Source organism: Podarcis vaucheri, assembly GCF_965113315.1.
Source record: "Podarcis vaucheri genome assembly, chromosome: Z".
NCBI lineage: Eukaryota > Metazoa > Chordata > Lepidosauria > Squamata > Lacertidae > Podarcis > Podarcis vaucheri.
Window position 1 is genome coordinate 43,814,517 of NC_138758.1, and position 20,139 is coordinate 43,834,655.

At 47.3% G+C, this 20,139-nt stretch overlaps 1 protein-coding gene across 1 annotated transcript in view; it reads right to left on the bottom strand.

The window, feature by feature from the left end:
• AKNA (AT-hook transcription factor) overlaps positions 1 to 20,139 on the bottom strand; it is a 64,213-nt gene that overhangs the window by 29,588 nt on the left and 14,486 nt on the right. Inside the window, exons 2-5 of the mRNA XM_082209040.1 lie at positions 10,624 to 11,148; positions 8,138 to 9,339; positions 6,059 to 6,133; positions 1,296 to 1,452 (exon numbers count right to left, since the gene is read on the bottom strand). Of these exons, the coding sequence (XP_082065166.1) occupies positions 1,296 to 1,452; positions 6,059 to 6,133; positions 8,138 to 9,339; positions 10,624 to 10,939 (1,750 nt within the window). The 5' untranslated portion in view covers positions 10,940 to 11,148. The remainder of the gene's footprint in view (positions 1 to 1,295; positions 1,453 to 6,058; positions 6,134 to 8,137; positions 9,340 to 10,623; positions 11,149 to 20,139) is intronic.

Below are 20,139 nucleotides of genomic sequence, written 5' to 3' on the forward strand. Positions count from 1 at the left end.
TCTTATTTGAATAAAGTTTGTTCTCCTTTGTGCACTTCTGCAAAGCTTGGAGTTCCCGTAAGACTGCTACTAACCTCACTCTTGTGTTTTGGCTACACCAAAACCTCACTCTAACCTCACTCTTGTGTTTTGGCTACACCAGGATCCACACTCACAAGAATGAATTTATTAGTAGTCTATAGGAACTGACATATTGAGAAAGGAGATGGTCTTCAGGGCTAGTGAGAAAGCAACAAAAAACCAGCAAAGATAAAATATAGGAAGGATCCCAAGGTACATAGAACTGCTTGGGCATCTAAGGCAGGGATGAGGAATCTTTTTGAACCTGAGGGCCACATTCCCTTCTGGACCACCTTGTGGGGGCCACAAGTGATAGGTGGGGTCAGAGGCAAAAGTGGGTGGAATAGTGCGTGTCAGTAAACAGTAAAATTACCTTTGTGTGGTAGGCTAGTTTCCATGCACACTCATGAACCTCCACCACTATCCTCTACCCAAAAAGCACTATCAAGGTTGAAGAACACATTCCAGCCAGGCAAAAACACTCAAGGAAGGCACAGATCAGGTGAGGGATGTGGCCTAGGGATAGTTCTGAGAACCATATCAGGAACTTGGAGCTTGGGCCTTGCACACCTCAGTTTCAAGGGCCTGCTATTCTGCTGGCTCAGCTAAGGTAGAGCAGGGGTAGCCAACATGATGCTTTCTACATATTGTTGGGCTAAAACTCCCTTCATCCCAAACACTTCACCTTGTTGCTGGGGCTGTTAGGAACTGGAATCTAACAACGACTAGAGAGCCATTGGAACTCACCCATTGCTCTGTCCCAGCTCCTGCCTACCTAGCAGTTCTAAAGCATAACAGTGCAAGTAGATAATTAGGTACCGCTGCGGCAGGAAGGTAAATGGCGTTTCCGAGCACTCTAGCTTCTGTCATGGTGTTCCATTGTGCCAGAAGCGGTTTAGCGATGCTGGCCGCATGACCCGGAAGGCTGTCTGTGGACAAACACCGGCTCTCTCGGTCTGAAGTGAGATGAACGCCACACCCCCATAGTCACCTTTGACTGGACTTAACAGTCCAGGGATCCTTTACCTTTACATTACTCGCCACTGATCTAAGCAAGTTCATCAAATGATTGTAGTTTGGGATAGAGGCTGGGCTTGGGGGGATGGGACCATATTTAGCTACCAGCATCAGAGATCTAGCCAATATTCATCCAAACCTTACTGTTTGTCCTAAAGTAAACTTCCTACAAACGTTATTTCTTCCAAAGGATGCTGCACAGGTTTCTCAGACCTTACCTTCATTCCAAGCAGCATCCGGTGCTGAGCTAGAGCTCCCTGTGATCTCAGCTGTCCTGGCCTGAGGGATGCTGAAGGTTATGACCTTAGAGGCCTGAGCCACAGTCCCCATTTGGACCCCATGGCTGGGTTTTGGATGGTCATAGTACAGCCGCACCTGAGAGGCAGAAGAAATCCATGGGGTTATTCAATCCAAATATGATTTTGAAACACAGGGGTGCTGGGAAGGGTGAGGAGGGAAGGGAGAGGAGGGAAGAGCTATGAAGAGGTGCTAGATCTGCATGGAGCTCCACCTGAACTGCAGATGGCCTCTTCCCCATGAAGTACCTTCAGTCCCTGGGACTCACTTTGCCTACCAAGGCTGGACAATGAATGGTCATAGCATTGATGTCCATTGCCCTGACTTAATCAAGAGGTGGAAATCAGGTGTGGGGTGGCTTTCTCTATTTAAATGTCAGTGGTTATTTGAAGAACTGATACAGTTCCTCTCAACATGTACAGAGTACATTCCAGACTGTAGCGCTGCTTTTAGAGCACATGCAGAAGACGCCCGTTTTAATCTGTGACATCTCCAGTTAAAAAGGGTCAGTCAGAAAGCTATGGAAAATAGGCTCTTCATTGCTTGAGCCCAGTACTGTCTACACTGACTGGCAGGGACTCTCCAGGGTTTCAGGCAGCAGAGTCTTTCACAGCCCTAACTGAAGATGCTGGACATTGAACCAGGTACCTTCCACATACAATGCAGATGCTCTACCCACTCCCCTCCCCTGAGCTACAGCCCTTCCTTAAAAGCTGGAGAGCCATTGCCATTAGACAATACCACGCTAGATAAACAAATAGCCTTATCTGATAGAAAGCAACTTCTGATGTTGCCAGAGTCAAAAGAAAATTGCTCAGGAAGGCCGTATGAGCTCATCTCTGATTACCCATTCACAAACAGCTGAGGAAAATCCCTTATCTCCTCGCTCCATCACCCTTGCTCACTTATTTTCAGTTGGCCGGGACTAAAGCTGGATTTCATTAATCCTTGCCATCTGTGCAGTATGCCTCTCTCTCAAACTCCTCCCACATACCCCTCTGTGAACCACAGACCTGGAAATCCATTCTACTATACCTCTCATGCACATTCAGTTATAATCTAGTTTCCAAAAAAGCGTTTTCCTTTTAGGGAGAGACTGTAACACAGTGGTAGAGCATCTGCTGTGCATGCAGAAGGTCCCAACATCAATCTCCTGTACCTCCAGGTAGAGGAGGGAGAAGCTCTCTGTCTGAAGCCCTGGAGAGCTGCTGCCAGTCAGTGTAGGCAGCACTGAGGTAGCTGGACCAATGGTCTGACTCACTATAAGCTTCACTATTTGTCTAAATGCCCCTGTATACTGAGCCACAAGGCTGGGTGAGAATTTACTGGTGGTGTCCTCTAAATCTGAGCCAGAATACTGATGGCAGTCACTTTTGGAAGAAGTTTTAAAAGGGATTTGTTAAATTCATGGAGATGTTAGATCCATCAACAGCTATCAGCAACAGGAATAGACATGTCTGTCAGTTTTAGTTTCTCTTATTTTTCAATCTTCAGCTTACCCCATCTTCAGTTCAGTTTGCAATTACTGCAATTTATTTAAAAGCAAATATGTACATTTTCCAATTTCTCCTATTTTACGTATTTGGGGGGGGGGTTCAATATGATTTTTATTAAATTGTCTATTTTACAATTTCTGATAAATATTTTACATACTTAAGATGTCAATGACTTCCCTTCTTCTCTTTCCATGGTTCATTTTGCATATCTTATATTCCTGTATATTTTACAAAAACTATACCAATCGGTCTTCTATTATCACATCCATCAAAACTTATTTACACTGTTGAATTTATATTAATACTGTCAGTGTTTTCAATGGTACACAATTATTTTCCATATATTCAATAAACATTTTCCAGTCTCCTTTAAATGTATATTCTTCTTGTTCTCTTATTCTATATGTTAAGTCTGCAAGTTGCCAATCTTCTTTGATTGTGACCTCGCTCATTTTCCATTTTGGGGCTAACAAAACACAAGCCACTGTTGTTGCATACATAACCTCTTCCGACACCTGGAGATTTCAGTTTTAATTATCCCCAACAGAAAGGAAAGGATTACCTATTCCATTTTCTCTAATACCTTAATCATGAATGACCATGAAATATTATCAAAGGCTTTATCTGCATCTAAAAAGATTAGTGTGGTCTGCTTTTCATTTCTTTCTTCCAAATGCTCTATTAGATTAATTATGTTTCTTATTTTGTCCATTTGATGGCCTGGTAAAAAACCAGCTTGGTCTCTGTGGACTGACTCAGTCAATGTCCTTTTTAGTCTGTTAGCTAAAATTGTAGCAAATAGTTTATAATCATAGTTCAAGAAAGAAATAGATTTGTAATTTTTAGTCTTTGTTAAGTCACTATCTTGCTTAGAGATCAGGGTAATAAATGCATCTATTTTACATATTTTTGGATGCAATTTTTGCCTCATACACATTTTCAGCAAGCAATTTCTCCATATAGAATGCACACTTGTTTGTCATTTTGACTAATAAAGGCATTGGTGAACAAACTTCCCTCTTTCCTCATGCACTTTTTAGCTGGGGAATTGCATTGCAAAATTTGGAGGAGTGAGAAGTTTGAAAGATAACCACAATTCTACCTTTGCATGTTGATTTGGGAAGGTCAAATTAAGATAAGATAATGCAAGCCAAACAATTTTATCCCTCATCCCTAACTAGTTTTCTGCATGAAAGCCAAACAGAGCCTCCCAATCCTGTAGTGCTTTACCCAGAGTATCAAAGGAGAGTTGCCCTGCCAGTGGCCTTCTCTTAAACATTGGGCTAACCACTTCTGGAAGCAGAATGCTGATTATATCATCCATTGACCTGACCCAGCAGATATATTTCTTTTGTTAAGAACATAGCATAATAATATAAGAGCCTGCTGGATCAGGCCAATGGCTATCTAGTTCAGCATCCTGTTTTCACAGTGGCCATTCATATGACTGTGGGAAACCTGCACAGCAGCACTCTCCCCTCCTGTGATTTCTAGCAACTGACCACGGAGGCACAAGCACCACCATCATGGTGACCAGCCGCTAATAAGACTTGAATTTCTCCAACCCTATTTTAAAGCCATTCATGTTCTTAAGACTTCTTTTAATTAATGTCCCACATCTTCCTTCCTCTTTCTGAGTAGCTGCCGTGGTGGTTGCTTCTGCTGGGCTGTGGTTTGAAAAGACGCAGCTCTTAAGATACAGGAAAGGGGTGGGTGGGGGAAAACCTGTTGCAACCCTGAGCTGCTCATCTTTTAGGCACGTTCTCGTATTCTCACATTCCTGCTCAAGCAGAGCCCAGGCTGCCTGACTCACTGACACAAACAGGAACCTGGAACCAAAAGTGCTTGTGTGGGGGGTGGGCTGTATCTTAAAAAAAAAACCAGAAAACAAAACATAATGATTCCTATTCTCTCCTTTAAACAGACTCTCCGCCCCCCAATAAAGGGGGAGGGGGCCTTGCTAAGAAGAGCCTGGTTGCTAGATCAGGCCTGTGTCCCATCTAGTCCAGGATCCTGTGCTCACAATGGCCAGACATGTTGTTGTTGTTGTTTAGTCATTTAGTCGTGTCCGACTCTTTGTGACCCCATGGACCAGAGCATGCCAGGCACTTCTGTCTTCCACTGCCTCCCGCAGTTTGGTCAAACTCACGTTGGCAGCTTCGAGAACACTGTCCAACCATCTCGTCCTCTGTCATCCCCTTCTCCTTGTGCCCTCCATCTTTCCCAACATCAAGGTCTTTCCCAGGGAGTCTTCTCTTCTCATGAGGTGACCAAAGTATTGGAGCCTCAGCTTCAGGATCTGTCCTTCCACAGACATATGCCTGTGCAAAACCTGCAAGCAGGGCCAGAGTGTCGCAGCCCTCCCCACGTGATTCTAAGCAACTAGTGCTCAGAGGTCTAGTGTCTCCAACAATGGTGGCAGAGCACAGGCATTGTGGCTAGGAACCACTGCTAGCTTTATCATCCATGAACCTGTCTAATCCTCTTTGAAGCCATCCAAATTGCTGATCATCAGTGCACCATCTGCCTAATCCACAGCTGGGTTAAAAAGTGGAGTTTGCAGGCGCCACTGTGATCACAGGAACTTATAAATTGCTGTACCTTTGCCTGCATTGTTTAATGCCAAACCATGCGGGCAAAGGAAAATGGGACACCTGATGTCATTGTGACGCCAGGTGATTGATGGGTAAGTGGCCCCATCACCTTCCAGATTTGGCCCACAGGGCAGTGGGAGGTGGCGCCCATTAGTTCTGGTAGGGTGGAAGGCAGGGAGAACAACAGTGTGGGGAGACCAATGGCAGGTGGAGTCAGAGGTGAGATGAGCCAGAGCCAATGAGAGGTGGAGCTGACTGGTTCTAGGCTCCCTGCTAAGCTCAACAAAGGGAAACACCAAGATGGAGGAGGAACCTGACATTCAGTGCCATCCCCATGGCTGGTTGTAACTAAGAAGGCAGGAAGGTGGAGGATGGCTGAGAGCAGACTGAGGTTGGTGGTGCAGTGCTTCATTCTCCCTAATAGGCCAGTCTCCACTGCTGTGGGAGAGGGAGATGATGGTTGAGAGGTAAGAATCCAGCCTGCTCACCAGATCCAGCTCCCCATTCCTGTCCTACACACAGAAATCTAGCATGACAGAATACAGTTGGATGAAGGACAGTGCTAGGTCCTCAAACAAGCTGGAGACATCCTACCTTTGCACCCAGCCGTAGCCTGTCAATGGTGTTCTCAGCTTCAGCATACTTTGTCAGCAGTTTGTGGTAGTCCTCCTAAAAAAAAGAAGAAAGGCATTCGGCATCTGTTAGGTTCATATTTTAGAGTTCCAGTCAACCCCAATGACAGGAGCCCAGGCTGACTGGTTAACAGTTAATAATATAAGAACCATGGAACTGTAGAGTTGGAAGCGATGTTCACAGCACAGTCTGATGAATGCTCATAACTCCTTCATCCGCCCCACAAAAAAAGGAAAAGAAATCATGTCAAAGAAATGCAAACTGGCACATGTTGCATCATTTCTGCAGCATCCCCTTTTCGTTGGGACAGGATTGGCAAGATGGTAGTTTTACAGATCCTAGGGCTCCTTTATTTTCAGTTACCCATGGCATGGCCTAGCTCTTCCTGTGGTAGTGAACTAATGTCTAATACTGTACCATGCCAGATGACAGGTGGCCTGCATTCCTAAATGCTCTTCCATATAATAAAAATAAAAAAGATCCCAACGCAAAGAAAACTAGCATCTCATGGAGAACAGTGTTCACCCACTCCTCTCCCCACATGTTGGTTGTCTAGATGTGATGAGTTCTGTATAGAGGATCACTCAATAATTTCAAATTGTCTGACACCCCCCTCCACGGACGCGGGTGGGTTTGAATCCCCGTGACCGGTTGAGCTCCCGTTGCTTGGTCCCTGCTCCTGCCAACCTAGCAGTTCGAACGCACAATAGTGCAAGTAGATAAATAGGTACCGCTCCAGCGGGAAGGTAAACGGCATTTCCGTGCGCTGCTCTGGCTCCCCAGAAGCGGCCTAGTCATGCAGGCCACATGACCCGGAAGCTGTATGCCGGCTCCCTCAGCCAATAAAGCGAGATGAGTGTCGCAACCCCAGAGTCGGTAATGACTGGACCTAATGGTCAGGGGTCCCTTTACCTTTACCTATCCAGTCATGGAATCTGCATGGGTTGCATCCAATGTTAGAGTAGGTATATTGAAATTAGTGTACACAACTGAGTTACTCAGAGTGAAATTTTTTTAAAAAAATTGTGCAAATAACGATCATTTATAGTTATCCCCGTTACATACATAATCTCCTAGCCCTTCTTGCCTGGACTTCCCAACCCTAACCCAATCACTTTGATTTTTTGTAACTCTTAAAGTTTTCCAAACCTTCCCTTCTCTATCTTTCACTCTTTGTTATGTTTACTGGTGTTCATATGTTTAACCCTACTTGTAAAATTATATTTACACAGTTTCTTTTTAAAGTTGTTCCCACTTGCTCAATACTGTTTTTCCCTTTGAAGTTCTTATTTTGGCCATCATCGTGGCTAATTTTACATATTCTATTAGTTTAAGCAACCACTGGTCTTTGGGCGGAATTTTCCTCTCCTTCCACATTTTAGTGTGTACATAGTACGTAGTACATAGTACCCTTCCTGTAGCTGTTGCGTAAAGGAAGAGGTTTTTTTTTTTTACTTTACCTGGGATTTCCTGTCCCCTTACAGCTAACAAGAATTCTTCTGGCTTCTTGGGGCTCTGAGTGATACTTAGTTGGATACAACTCTATGGAATTTGATTCTGGAAGATGTAGTGATGTCCACTAACTTGAATGGCTTTAAAGGAGGATTAGCCAAATTCATAGAGGACAAGGCTATCAATATATCTACTCTAACATTGGTTGCAACCCATGCAAATTCCATGACTGGACAGCAAGTAGCTAAGAAAATGGAGGGGGGTGTCAAACAATTTGAAATTACCCCAATGGCTATGTTCTACATCTACGGTCAGAGGCAGTCTTTCTCTGAATACCTACCAGTTCCTGGAAATTACAATTTGGGAGAACACTGTTGTGTTCAGCTCCTGCTTGTGGGCTCCCCATTGGGGTATCTGGCTGGCCACTGTGAGAACAGGGTGTTGGACTAGATGGGCTCCCTTTGACCTGATCCAGGGCTCTTCTTACATTCTTAAGGGATACAAGCTCAGACACAGGCCATCTGCCTGAATAAGAAGTAAGTCAATGGGTGGCTTCAGAACTTTCACAATAGACACTGAAGCTATTACCTGAAGTTGATGCACCAGCACTGTAGCTTGTCTTGGGGATTTGAGTTCTTCGGGAATGACAGAAATGGTGGGGTCTTGACATTTCTGCACAGACCCTTCCCCACTGCTCAACAGCACCTCGCGGACAATCTCAGCAGGAGACTTGAAGACCACTGGCTTCCCAGATTCATTGGTCCTCGCTGGGGGGGTCTTCCCCCGGGGTGGATGGTAGCTTTGTGCGTTCTTTGGAAACTTCACTCGAGGCTCCACTTTGGTCAGATCTGGAAGCGGGTAGTTGAGCTGCCCTCGGCCATACTGCAAAGTGTCAGTTGTTGCCAGGTTTACTGGACTAGTTTCTTGGACAGGCTTGCTCAAACTGGACTCTCCTGCCCTTTTCCAGGCAGCTCTCCCCTGTGGGCTCAGGGACCTGGACTGCCTTTTGAATTTGGATGGCAGTCCATGAGGAACATCTGTTTTCAGCTTCCACACCTTTCCCAGCTGCTGGTAGCCAACTTGCCTCAGGGTGTGAGATGTTTCCATTGCCCCGCTTGGTTCCCGAAGCTTCTCCTTCGGTTTAACAGTGGCTAAAGGAAAACACTGAGTTGTTCTGGCTCTGCCAGCAGTGGCAACCACCTTGTCAACACCTTCCTTAGGGTGGCCCAGGTTCTCTATAAAGGAGGATTCTGGTAAGGTCTCAGCCTCAATGCTGGAAAAATTTGGAACATGGTCTACAAACGAGGGGCTATGACTGCTGCCCATGGAACCCCCAAAAGAGCTGCCATGAGGACTTCTCCTTGATGGGGAAGTAAGTGCCATTTCCTCTGGAAACTTCTGAGTCTTGCCAAGCTCATAGGCATCTGTTTTCAAGAGGGTGCATTCCAGAGGAGGCCTGGAAGGAGAGGCACTGAGGTTGGAGTTATCAGAAAACTCTTCTCCAACTTCTGAGATAAAACTGTAGGATTTGCTGCTCTTGTACAAGGCCTGTGGATCTCTCAGTGCCTCAGGACTGGTGCTATACTCTGAGCCGTACTGGACCTCATATGAGAGCTCTGGGTAGGTCTCTCCCTCACTGCTAGCATCCAACTCCCCTGCTTGTTTCTCCAGATCTTGGGAGCTGCCTGGATCCTGGTCATCTTCTGGGGCACCCAAAAGTTGGTCTCTCTGTGGATGCCAGTAGGAAATCGGACATTGATCATTGGGGCTTCCATTGTCCTCTAGATGTTCTGTGGGGGAGGAAGAAGAGAATGCTTAAATATATCCCACTTTTGGTCATGTAGCTTAAAGCAGAAGGCAGGCATTAAAATACTAAATTAGATTAAAAGTCCCAGACCCCTTCCAGGAGCTCAGAGTAATTCCATTTAAGACCTCACGACTTTACCAAAATTTCAGGAAGGCCTTTAGATCCTTTCCTCATCAAACATAAGGGTTGTATTCAATGTTAGTCCTACCCACGGGCATAATTAATTCATCCCACCCCACACCCTCTTGCTAACCCTGCGGAAACTTGAGCCAGTCACTGTTGCTCAGCCTAACCTATCTCACAGGGCTGTTGTGGAGATAAAATGGAAAAGGGGAGAGTAACGTATGCAGCCTTCCTCCCTGCTGCTCCTAGAAAGTGGCATTCAGAAGTATACTACCCCTGAACATGAAGGTTCAATTTACCTTTTGTGCCCCATTGACATTGACAGATCTGGCATACATGAATGCACCTAATTTCAAAACCATCTGAACCAGACTGCCATCACCACATTTGTGACAGGGAGTTCCATAACTGAATAATGTATTATGTGCCCATCTTTTTGTCTGTCCCGAATCCAATGAGCTTGAGTTCTAGCATTATGGAAGAAAACAAAAAAACCCTCTGTTCATTTTCTCCACGTTATGTGCCATGTGGTAAACAACTATCTCATCCCAGCTTCATCATCCACAAGATCTGAGAAGTGTGAGAACTGGCATTTGGCCTCAGTGTGTGTATTTCACAACATTAAAACTCCACACAAATTCCATGCCAGCTACAGCTGAGTTTCTGACATCTGTATAAATTATCTAAATTTGCAAAAACCATGTGCATTTTGCATCTCTCATTCTGGTTTTGCTAGTAACAGTAGGAAGTTAAAGGGCATTGTGGCTCCAAAACCACTGATAACCTTACTCAGCTGCCTCTCTTGTCCCGTGTTGGGACACGGGTGGCGTAGTGCTGATGGGTGCTAATAGGGTGGACTGTAGGGAGTTGGAGTTAACTAATTCTAGCTTTGTCCCTCTCTTCATCCTCCCTGCTGAGTTCTACAAAGGACATCACTTCAGGCTAAGGAGGAGGAAGTTGGCAGGCAAGACCACCTCCTAGACTGGATTTAAGAAGGGAAGCAGGTTGAGACTGGCTGAGGACATGCTGAGGGTGGTGGGGCAGTGCCCCCTATCAGGCCAGCCTCCTACTTGTTATAATCTACTTCCACTCAATCGGCCAATGTTCATGGAGAAGGGTCAACCAGATCTTCTGTGCTACTCACTGTGTCGGTCTGAAGAATTCCCAGGGCCGGTTGCCCCTGCACATTCGAAGTCCTGACGTTCACCCAAGTCAGACCCCCAGTTGTGTTCTGCCAAAAATTCCTGGTTGCTCTTAAGCTCTTCCAGACATTCAACATCCTCCAGGATCTCCTGAGGAGAAGAGACACCCTGCCGATCCAGGCTCCCCACAAGCCTGCTTCTTCCCACACTGGGGTCTCCGTCCAGATCTGCACGCCTCTCGAGCTCATCTTCCTCCTCCTCCTCCTCCTGCAGGCGGAGGTGTTGTGCTTCAAAATCATCCCTTGCTGCATTGGACATCCCTGCGGTCACTGATAAGGCAGATTGATGCAGGGTGGCGTGGTGGAATAACCTCTGGGGGGGGACAAGGCGGGAGTGAGACTCACTTGCGCCGTTTCATCGTTGCTTCTGCAAAGAGCTGAGGGGTGTCAGGGAGTGGTACGAGCCTTGGAAAAAATGTAGGTCACATTGCAGTTTCATTCAGCACTTCCACACATCCTGTCCCCAGGCTGTAGGGGGGGGGGTAAGACAAGAGAGAGTTTGAATGGCAGTCAGGAAAGTTGGCTCATATTTTTCTCAAAGAACCCTTTTTTTGGCCTTTTCATTCAATGGTTAACATTTCTGTTGGACAGTAAGACATGCCCCAACTGCCCCCTCCTTGCGAGGGATGGCAGTCAGCAAACACAGGCTGTCCCTGGAGACAGAACTGAGAGAAAACAGCAAAAGTGGTTGACAGTGTTGGTTTTCCAGGAACTGTCCCTAAATAGATTTCCAGTTTTGGGATAGCTGGAGAGCTGAATGTCATGAACCCTAGCCTGACACTCCAGCACAAGGGTATGGGTTAGCAAACTAAGGCCCAGGGGCCAGATCCGGCCCAATTGCCTTTGGATCCGGCCCACGGATGGTCCAGGAATCGCCATGTGGATCGCTGTGGGGATTCTGATTGTTCAGGCTGTGCCAACCCCCCCCCCCCACACACACACTGCGGCACCGCCTCCTCCCTCTCTCCTTCTGGCTTTTCCCTGCCCTGCCTAGAGGAGGAAGGGGGCTGGGCTTTGTTGAGCCATGGTTGCCTGAGCGCCATTTTAAGCAGCCCCTCTCCAGAGCCAGTTCTTTTGCGCCACTCATCGTCCCTCTGCTGCCACCACTGCCAGCCCCTGCTACTTGCAAGGCACAGGAGCCGCAGTTGGCTGAGCGCCATTTAAAGCAGAGCAGGCCCTCTCCAGAGCCAGCCTTTTTGTGCCGCTCATCGTCCTGCCGCTGCCACCGCCAGCCCCTGCTGCTCACAAGGCACAGGAAGCAGCCACCACTGGGCCAGTGCTGTGGAGAAGGGAGGGGAGAGTCGTGGTTTTTCTTCTTCTTCAAAATATAGTCCATTCGCCCCCACAAGGTCTGTGGAGAGTGGACCGGCCCCCTGGGGAAAACATTTGCTGACCCCTGGCATGGACTCTCAGGCTACTCTGTGTGGCCCTCAGAAAACTCCCCAGTCCACCTCCTTCAGTGGCCTTGCTTTGCATCCTTCTTGAGTCACCCCCGCATGTCCTGGCTGTGTCCTTGAATTCTGAGAATTGCTCTTGCAATAGAGAAGGATGATTGTGCATAGAAACTAGCCTACTGAACAAAGGTAAAACCTACATTCATTGCTCAGTCTGTTTTTGCTTCTGGCTCTGTCCATCCCTGGTAGCCCTGGGAAGGCTGCCTAGAATGGAATGAGGCCCTCAGGGTGAAAAAGATTCCCAACCCAATTTGATTGTAACACTCTTTTGCTGCTTTCTCTCCTCGGATATCCTGCAAGAGACCCAAGGCTTATCCCAGGAACAAGAAACTTAGATAAAAGGGGGAAACCGTGGAACTTTCAGTGGTGCTAGAATGCCATTGCAGGGCAGTAGGGCAAGGTAGAGATAATAATAATTATAATAATAATTTATTATTTCTACGCCGCCCATCTGGCTGGGTTTCCCCAGCCACTCTGGGCGGCTTCCAACTGAATATTAAAAACAGTACAGCATCAAACATTAAAAACGTCCCTAAAGAGGGCTGCCTTCAGATGACTTTTAAAATTAAAATAGTTGTTTATTGCTTTGACATCTGCTGGGAGGGCATTCCACAGGGCAAGCGCCACTACCGAGAAGGCCCTCTGCCTGGTTACCTGTAACCTTACTTCTCGCAATGAGGGAACCACCAGAAGGCCCTCAGTGCTGGATCTCAGTGTCCGGGCTGAACGATGGGGGTGGAGACGCTCCTTCAGGTATACTGGACCGAGGCCGTTTAGGGCTTTAAAGGTCAGCACCAACACTTTGAATTGTGCTCGGAAACGTACTGGGAGCCAATGTGGATCTCTCAGAACTGGTGTTATGTGGTCCCGGCGGCCACTCCCAGTCACCAGTCTAGCTGCCGCATTCTGGATTAATTGCAGTTTCCGGGTCACCTTCAAAGGTAGCAGAAAGGGCTGAACTCCTCAATGCCTTCTTTGCCTCAGTCTTCTCCGATAAAGAAAACAATGCCCGACCTGAAGAATTTGGAGCAAATGATTCAGCAGCGGAAACAAAGCCCAGAATAACTAAGGAGATAGTACAAGGATACTTGGCTAGTTTAGATGTATTCAAGTCTCCAGGGCCAGATGAACTGCATCCAAGAGTATTAAAAGAACTGGCAGATGTGATCTCAGAACCACTGGCAGTCATCTTTGAGAATTCCTGGAGAACAGGCGAAGTCCCAGGAGACTGGAGGAGGGCAAATGTTGTCCCTATTTTCAAAAAGGGGGAAAGAGAGGACCCAAATAATTATCGTCCAGTCAGTCTGACATCAATACCAGGAAAGATTCTGGAGCAGATCATTAAGCAAACAGTCTGTGAGCATCTAGAAAGGAATGCTGTGATCACCAATAGTCAGCATGGATTTCTAAAAAATAAGTCATGTCAGACTAACCTGATCTCGTTTTTTGACAGAATTACAAGCCTGGTAGATGAAGGGAACGCAGTGGATGTAGCCTACCTTGATTTCTGCAAGGCATTCGACAAGGTGCCCCATGATATTCTTGTAAAGAAGCTGGTAAAATGCGGTCTTGACTATGCTACCACTCAGTGGATTTGTAACTGGCTGACTGACCGAACCCAAAGGGTGCTCAACAATGGTTCCTCTTCATCCTGGAGAAGAGTGACTAGTGGGGTGCCACAGGGTTCTGTCTTGGGCCCGGTCTTATTCAACATCTTTATCAACGACTTGGATGATGGACTCAAGGGCATCCTGATCAAATTTGCAGATGACACCAAACTGGGAGGGGTGGCTAACACCCCAGAGGACAGGATCACACTTCAAAACGGCCTTGACAGATTAGAGAACTGGGCCAAAACAAACAAGATGAACTTTAACAGGGAGAAATGTAAAGTATTGCACTTGGGCAAAAAAAAAATGAGAGGCACAAATACAAGATGGGGGACACCTGGCTTGAGAGCAGTACATGTGAAAAGGATCTAGGAGTCTTGGTTGACCACAAACTTGACATGAGCCAACAGTGTGACGCGGCAGCTAAAAAAGCCAATGTAATTCTGGACTGCATCAATAGGAGTATAGCATCTAGATCAAGGGAAGTAATAGTGCCACTGTATTCTGCTCTGGTCAGACCTCACCTGGAGTACTGTGTCCAGTTCTGGGCACCACAGTTCAAGAAGGACACTGACAAACTGGAACGTGTCCAGAGGATGGCAACCAAAATGGTCAAAGGCCTGGAAACGATGCCTTATGAAGAACGGCTAAGGGAGCTGGGCATGTTTAGCCTGGAGAAGAGGAGGTTAAGGGGTGATATGATAGCCATGTTCAAATATATAAAAGGATGTCATATAGAGGAGGGAGAAAGGTTGTTTTCTGCTGCTCCAGAGAAGTGGACACGGAGCAATGGATCCAAACTACAAGAAAGAAGATTCCACCTAAACATTAGGAAGAACTTCCTGACAGTAAGAGCTGTTTGACAGTGGAATTTGCTGCCAAGGAGTGTGGTGGAGTCTCCTTCTTTGGAGGTCTTTAAGCAGAGGCTTGACAACCATATGTCAGGAGTGCTCTGATGGTGTTTCCTGCTTGGCAGGAGATTGGACTCGATGGCCCTTGTGGTCTCTTCCAACTCTATGATTCTATGACCCCGCAGAGCCCATCGCCCAGCCCTTCCCAGCTCGCTTTTATCAGCCAGGATGGGCAAGGATCAAGGAGACAGGTGATCGGTTTCACTTGTCCAAGCAGCCTGTCTACATCCTCGGAGGTAACAGATTGGAATTGATCCCATGTAACAGGACTAGACAGAACTCTAGCACTCTCCCACCCTGGCCCTGCTCCCACGGTGGAGTCTACCTCCTTCTGAATCTGAGCGACTTTATCTGCAAAAAACTTTGCAAAAGCATTGCAGGAGATCTTGGGGTCCCTACCAGGCCCCGGTGGTGCAGGTGGTTCCGATAGATTGCAAACCACCTGAAAAAGTCTCCTGCTGCTGTTTTCTACAGATGCAATGGAGACGGTGAAGAAGGCCCTCTTCACCGTCACCATTGCCACTTGGTAGGCTCGACGTTGAGCTCTAGCCCGTGTCCGGTCTGATTCAGAATGAGTTTTCCGCCACCGGCGCTCTAGCCATCTCAACGATTGTTTCATCACCCTCAGCTCCGGGGAAAACCACGGGGCTGTCCGGGCTCCATGCAATCGGAGAGGGCGTTTCGGAGCCAGACAGTCAATAGCCCTGGTTAACTCCACATTCCAGCGGGCCACCAGGGAATCAGATGATGAGGAACTGTCTTTCTGCTGCAGCCTACATTCCCTTGAAGGTTACCTGGTGGCTATGCTTGCTCACAGTGGGCAAGAGTGGACATGGCATGCCTCTTCCTCTCTCCCATAGCCCCTCCTTCTCACCTGCATGAAGTTTGGCCAAGGATCGAATGAAAATGTGCTGAGGACTGGATTTAAGGCCAGGAAGACCTGGATTCAAATCCCCACTCTGGGACAGCTTGTATTAATCACCAACTCTTGGCATATCCTACCTCACAGTCTTGTTGTAAGAATGAAATTTGGTGTGTGTGAAGAAGAGACCCCTTGGAGGAAGGCTGGCTTCTCCCGAGGCCAATAGCAGTTTGCACAATAGATTCCACTCTCTTCTACACACACACTTCAGCCTCCCCTTCCATACAGATGGCAGACACAGAAATTCCAGTATCAGGCCGTGCCATTTGCCACAGGCAAAGTGTGACGCAGCTGCACGGGGGGGGGGGGGAGTCTTCTATCCCCTCCAGCCAAACTGTAGTGTCTGAAAAGGTTCCATTCATTCCAATGGAGAGGTGGCATTGATTCCAGAGCCAGCAAGGCAATAAAGGACTCATCTCACACAGAGCTGAGGAACTCAAAGGGGGCATTCACACAATCCACTAAGATCATAGACTTCAAACAGGGGTTCTTGTGCACAGCTGTTGGGAGTAGGATTCTGTCCAAGGTGGACACAGTGTATGAAGACTCCAGCTGGATTAGGCCAAAGACCTACCTAGCAGTGTCCATTTGGGGAAGGCACATACCTCAGTGGTAAAGCATCTGCTTTGCATGCAGAACATCCCAGGTTCAATCCCTGGCATCTCCAGAAAGGAGTGGGAGTGTACCCTCTATGAAATCCTGGAGAGGCACTGCCAGTCAGCATAGACAATGCTAAGCTAGATGGACCAAGGCAGCCTCTTATGTTTCTATCCTGCTCTCACAGTGCCTCTGGGGTGCAGGACATGAGTGCAACAGCACTCTTCCCTAATAGTAATTCCCAGCATACTGTCTGATTGCAGAGAAACAGTATGGCCAATGTGCCTAGTAGTTATCAACATGGATTTGTCCAATCCTCTTCTAATGTCATTCAAGTTGGTGGCTGTCACCACATCATCTGGGAGTGAGTTCCATAGTTTTAAGTATAGGTTTCCTTCTTCCTGCATGATGCTCCACTTGAGGTGGACAGGGCTTCTGCCCCCACCCCCCAAGGGAATCCATCAAGGTAAGGTCATGCACAGTCCATTAGGGTTTGCAGCTCACCCTGAGGTTATGGAAATGCAACCACATTACCTGGGTTCCACTTGCAGCTGCTGGGCTTATTGCAGTCCAGCTTGGCTGAGAAAGACCCATTAGCACACAGCTTCCTTTGTTCACCACTGTTTGTTCTGGGAGACTAAGTGGCCTTCACTTTCACTGTCGCCCAAGGCTGCTTTTAAAGAGAGGGGCCTCTCAATAAGCCTGTATGATTTTTCTCTATTGTGTGACTCTCCTTTTCTTACACACACACACACACACACACACACAGAGAGAGAGAGAGAGAGAGAAAGAAAGAAAGAAAGAGAGAGAGAGAAGCTAGTTTCCTCCCACACCAAAGGCACCAGTAACCACTCATGCTGTCTCTTCTTGCTTTCCCTAAAGCCATGAGTTCACAGCCCCCTTTACCCCTCTCTAGAGAAAAGTCCTTTCATCCACTCTGTTTCTCCACAGGTTAAATATATGAGTTAGAGAGAAAAAAATCCATCCAAAGGCTCCCAAATCCTCTACTGAGGCAATCTGAATTCTGGGGAAAAACATGCAAGATCAAGTCCACACAAGGCCAAACCACACATCTACAGTGGACGCTCGGGTTGCGATTGTGCTCCATGCGGGATGCACATTCGCAAACCGCAGCATTCACAACCTGCATCTGCGCACGAGTGGGTTGTGATTTGGCGCTTCTGTACATGTGCAAAGAGTGATTTAGCACTTCTGCGCATGTGCGACCACCGAAACGCAGAAGTAACCCATTCCGGTACTTCCGGTTTCGGCGGTCCACAACCCAAAGAAAACGCAACCTGAAGCTGCTGTAACCCGATGTATGACTGTACTTGGCACTATGCTCCATTGAACTGAGCTCCTAGTTCTCACTGAGGTGGGCAATATGTGTCTGAGTCTCCCACTTTATGTGAGGGCTCACATGATGCTCCTCTGTAACACCATACATGTTCCCTGTACTTAACAAGCTAGTGACTCAGGGTTTGGAGACTAGCCACTTCTCCTAGTTTTCTACATGCAGGATTTTATTTTTGTCTTGCATTTTGTTATGCAGCAACCTTTCAAGCATATGAGCCCCACCTGGAGTCTGGATAGAAGCAGGGCAAACACCAGTTGGCCACCTCAGTGAGACTTGCCTCTGAGTAAATGTGCCTAGCATCCCAAGACACTGCTCCTTCTCTTGTGTTAAACACCTCTCCACCCAGGAGCAAAAAGAACCAGCGCAACAAACACAGCAAGGCCACATCTGAAACTGGAGACAGCTGGTAATTGCTGCACCTGGGAACCAAGCGTATCACTATGGATTAAATCTAAACTGTGACCATGGAGATTCTCAGCATGAAGCTTTTCTGAAGGACAAACCAGAGTAGGCACAGGAAGGACAACTCACCAGTAAAACAGCAACTTGGATTGCTCCTCTGCTTATGATGTTAATGAAAAGAAAAGCTGGAAACCTAAGTGGTGTTCCGTAATGCTCCTCTTGTCGAGCTTTTTCGCTTTCAATAGGGAATGTGACAAATTCATGAAGAATGGGTTTATCAAAGGCCGCTAGCTGTGGTGCCCATATGGAACCCTTATGTCCCTAGGCAAGGTATCTGAACACCTGTCATGTTGTGGTCTGACACTGGAACCGAAAGGAAAAGCACCAAGGCTGGAAGACCATGGACAGCTCCAAATGAGCAGCTTGCTTACACAAAGCTTGAGAGCAGATGGAGGCCTTTAATGCCTCCCTCTTCCAGGCTCCACTCCCTTGAGAGAACTTCAGAGGGCCAACCCTCTGGCCTGAAGATGGGCACTCCCTCCATACTACAGCCTCCCTCCTGGTGATGCGCAGTGGGAGGCATCTGGAGCTTCAGGGGATGGGGAAGGTACCCAGGAGGGTCCAGGGAATGGCCCTACCAGCTCTGGTTATCTGGGAGGTTCCTCTCATTGTTCTACAACCATCTCAGGTGCAAATGTCTCCCAATCTTCCACAGTCAGCTCAGACTGTGACCGAGCCACAGTCAGACCTGACTGAGCCACAACAGCTGCTCCTGCAGCCTCTGATCATGAAGACACCAGTTGCTAAATAGGTAAGCGACGTGTGAGGGCTGTTGCTTTCATGCCTTGAAAATATCTGACTGGCCCACTGTGGGAAGCAGAATTCTGAAATAGATGAGCCCTTTACCCTGATGCAGGAGGGCAATTCTTAAGGTTGAAAGACATGGTTTTTTCTGATGTCACAGAGAATGCTGGCATGCAATGCTTGGACTGGGAACAACCTTTAAGAAATCTGCACAGAAGCTGAGACCTGCCTCTGTTCCAGGTGGGGTCTTCAGATTATAATAGCATTTTCCTCTGTCCTAAATTTACATGAGACTTCCAGTAGCCTTCTCCACTTTTGCTTAAAGGGACCCCTGACCATTAGGTTCAGTCGTGGCCGACTCTGGGGTTGCAGTGCTCATATCGCTTTATTGGCCGAGGGAGCCGGCATACAGCTTCCGGGTCATGTGGCCAGCGTGACTAAGCTGCTTCTGGAGAACCAGAGCAGCGCACGGAAATGCCGTTTACCTTCCCGCCGGAGCGGTTCCTATTTATCTATTTGCACTTTGATGTGCTTTTGAACTGCTAGGTTGTCAGGAGCTGGGACCGAGCAACGGGAGGTCACCCCATCATGGGGATTCGAACCGCTGACCTTCTGATCAGCAAGTCCTAGGCTCTGTGGTTTAACCCACAGCACCACCCGTGTCCCGCCCTAAATTACACCTAGAACTGTACTCACAAGCTGCAAGTCCTACTTCTATTTTTCATTCAACACACAGAGCTTTGTACAGGCAGAGGTCCCAAAAAGAACATAAGATGAGTCTTCTGGATCAGGCCAATGACCCATCTAGTTAGTTCACTAACCTTTTCTCACAGTGGCCAACCAGATGCTTGTGGGAAGCCCAAAAACAGGACTTGAGCCTAACAGCCCACTTGCAATTCCAGGCAATACAGAGGTGTTGGGGGTATAAGAAGAGATCAGAGGAACCAGGACATCTAGCCCATCATCCTGTTCTCACAGTGGCCAACCTGATGCTTGTGGATAGCTCGTAAGCAGGGCCATAGTGCAACATGTCTCTCCCCACCTGTGAACCCCAGCAGTTGATGCTAAGAGGCCAATTGCTCCCAACAGTGAAAGTAGAAAATAGCCATTGTGGCTAGAAGTCTACTGAACTTTACATCTGTGGCTCTGTCTGCTTTTGCCTCTGGCCGTTCCTAGCCCTGGAACATGGCTCCCAGTAAGGTTTCCTGAAAGGTAATACAGCCCTCAGGCTGAAAAAAACATTCCCCTCTGATGTACGCAAAGGACTACCTGTTTCTGAAATGCTTTTATATAAATGCAAATGATTCTTAACAAGGCCTGAGGATGGGGCAGGCAATAAATGATTTTGCAAAAAACCCCAAAACTTTACAGGACAAAAAAACAGAAAAAGTTGTAGACAGGC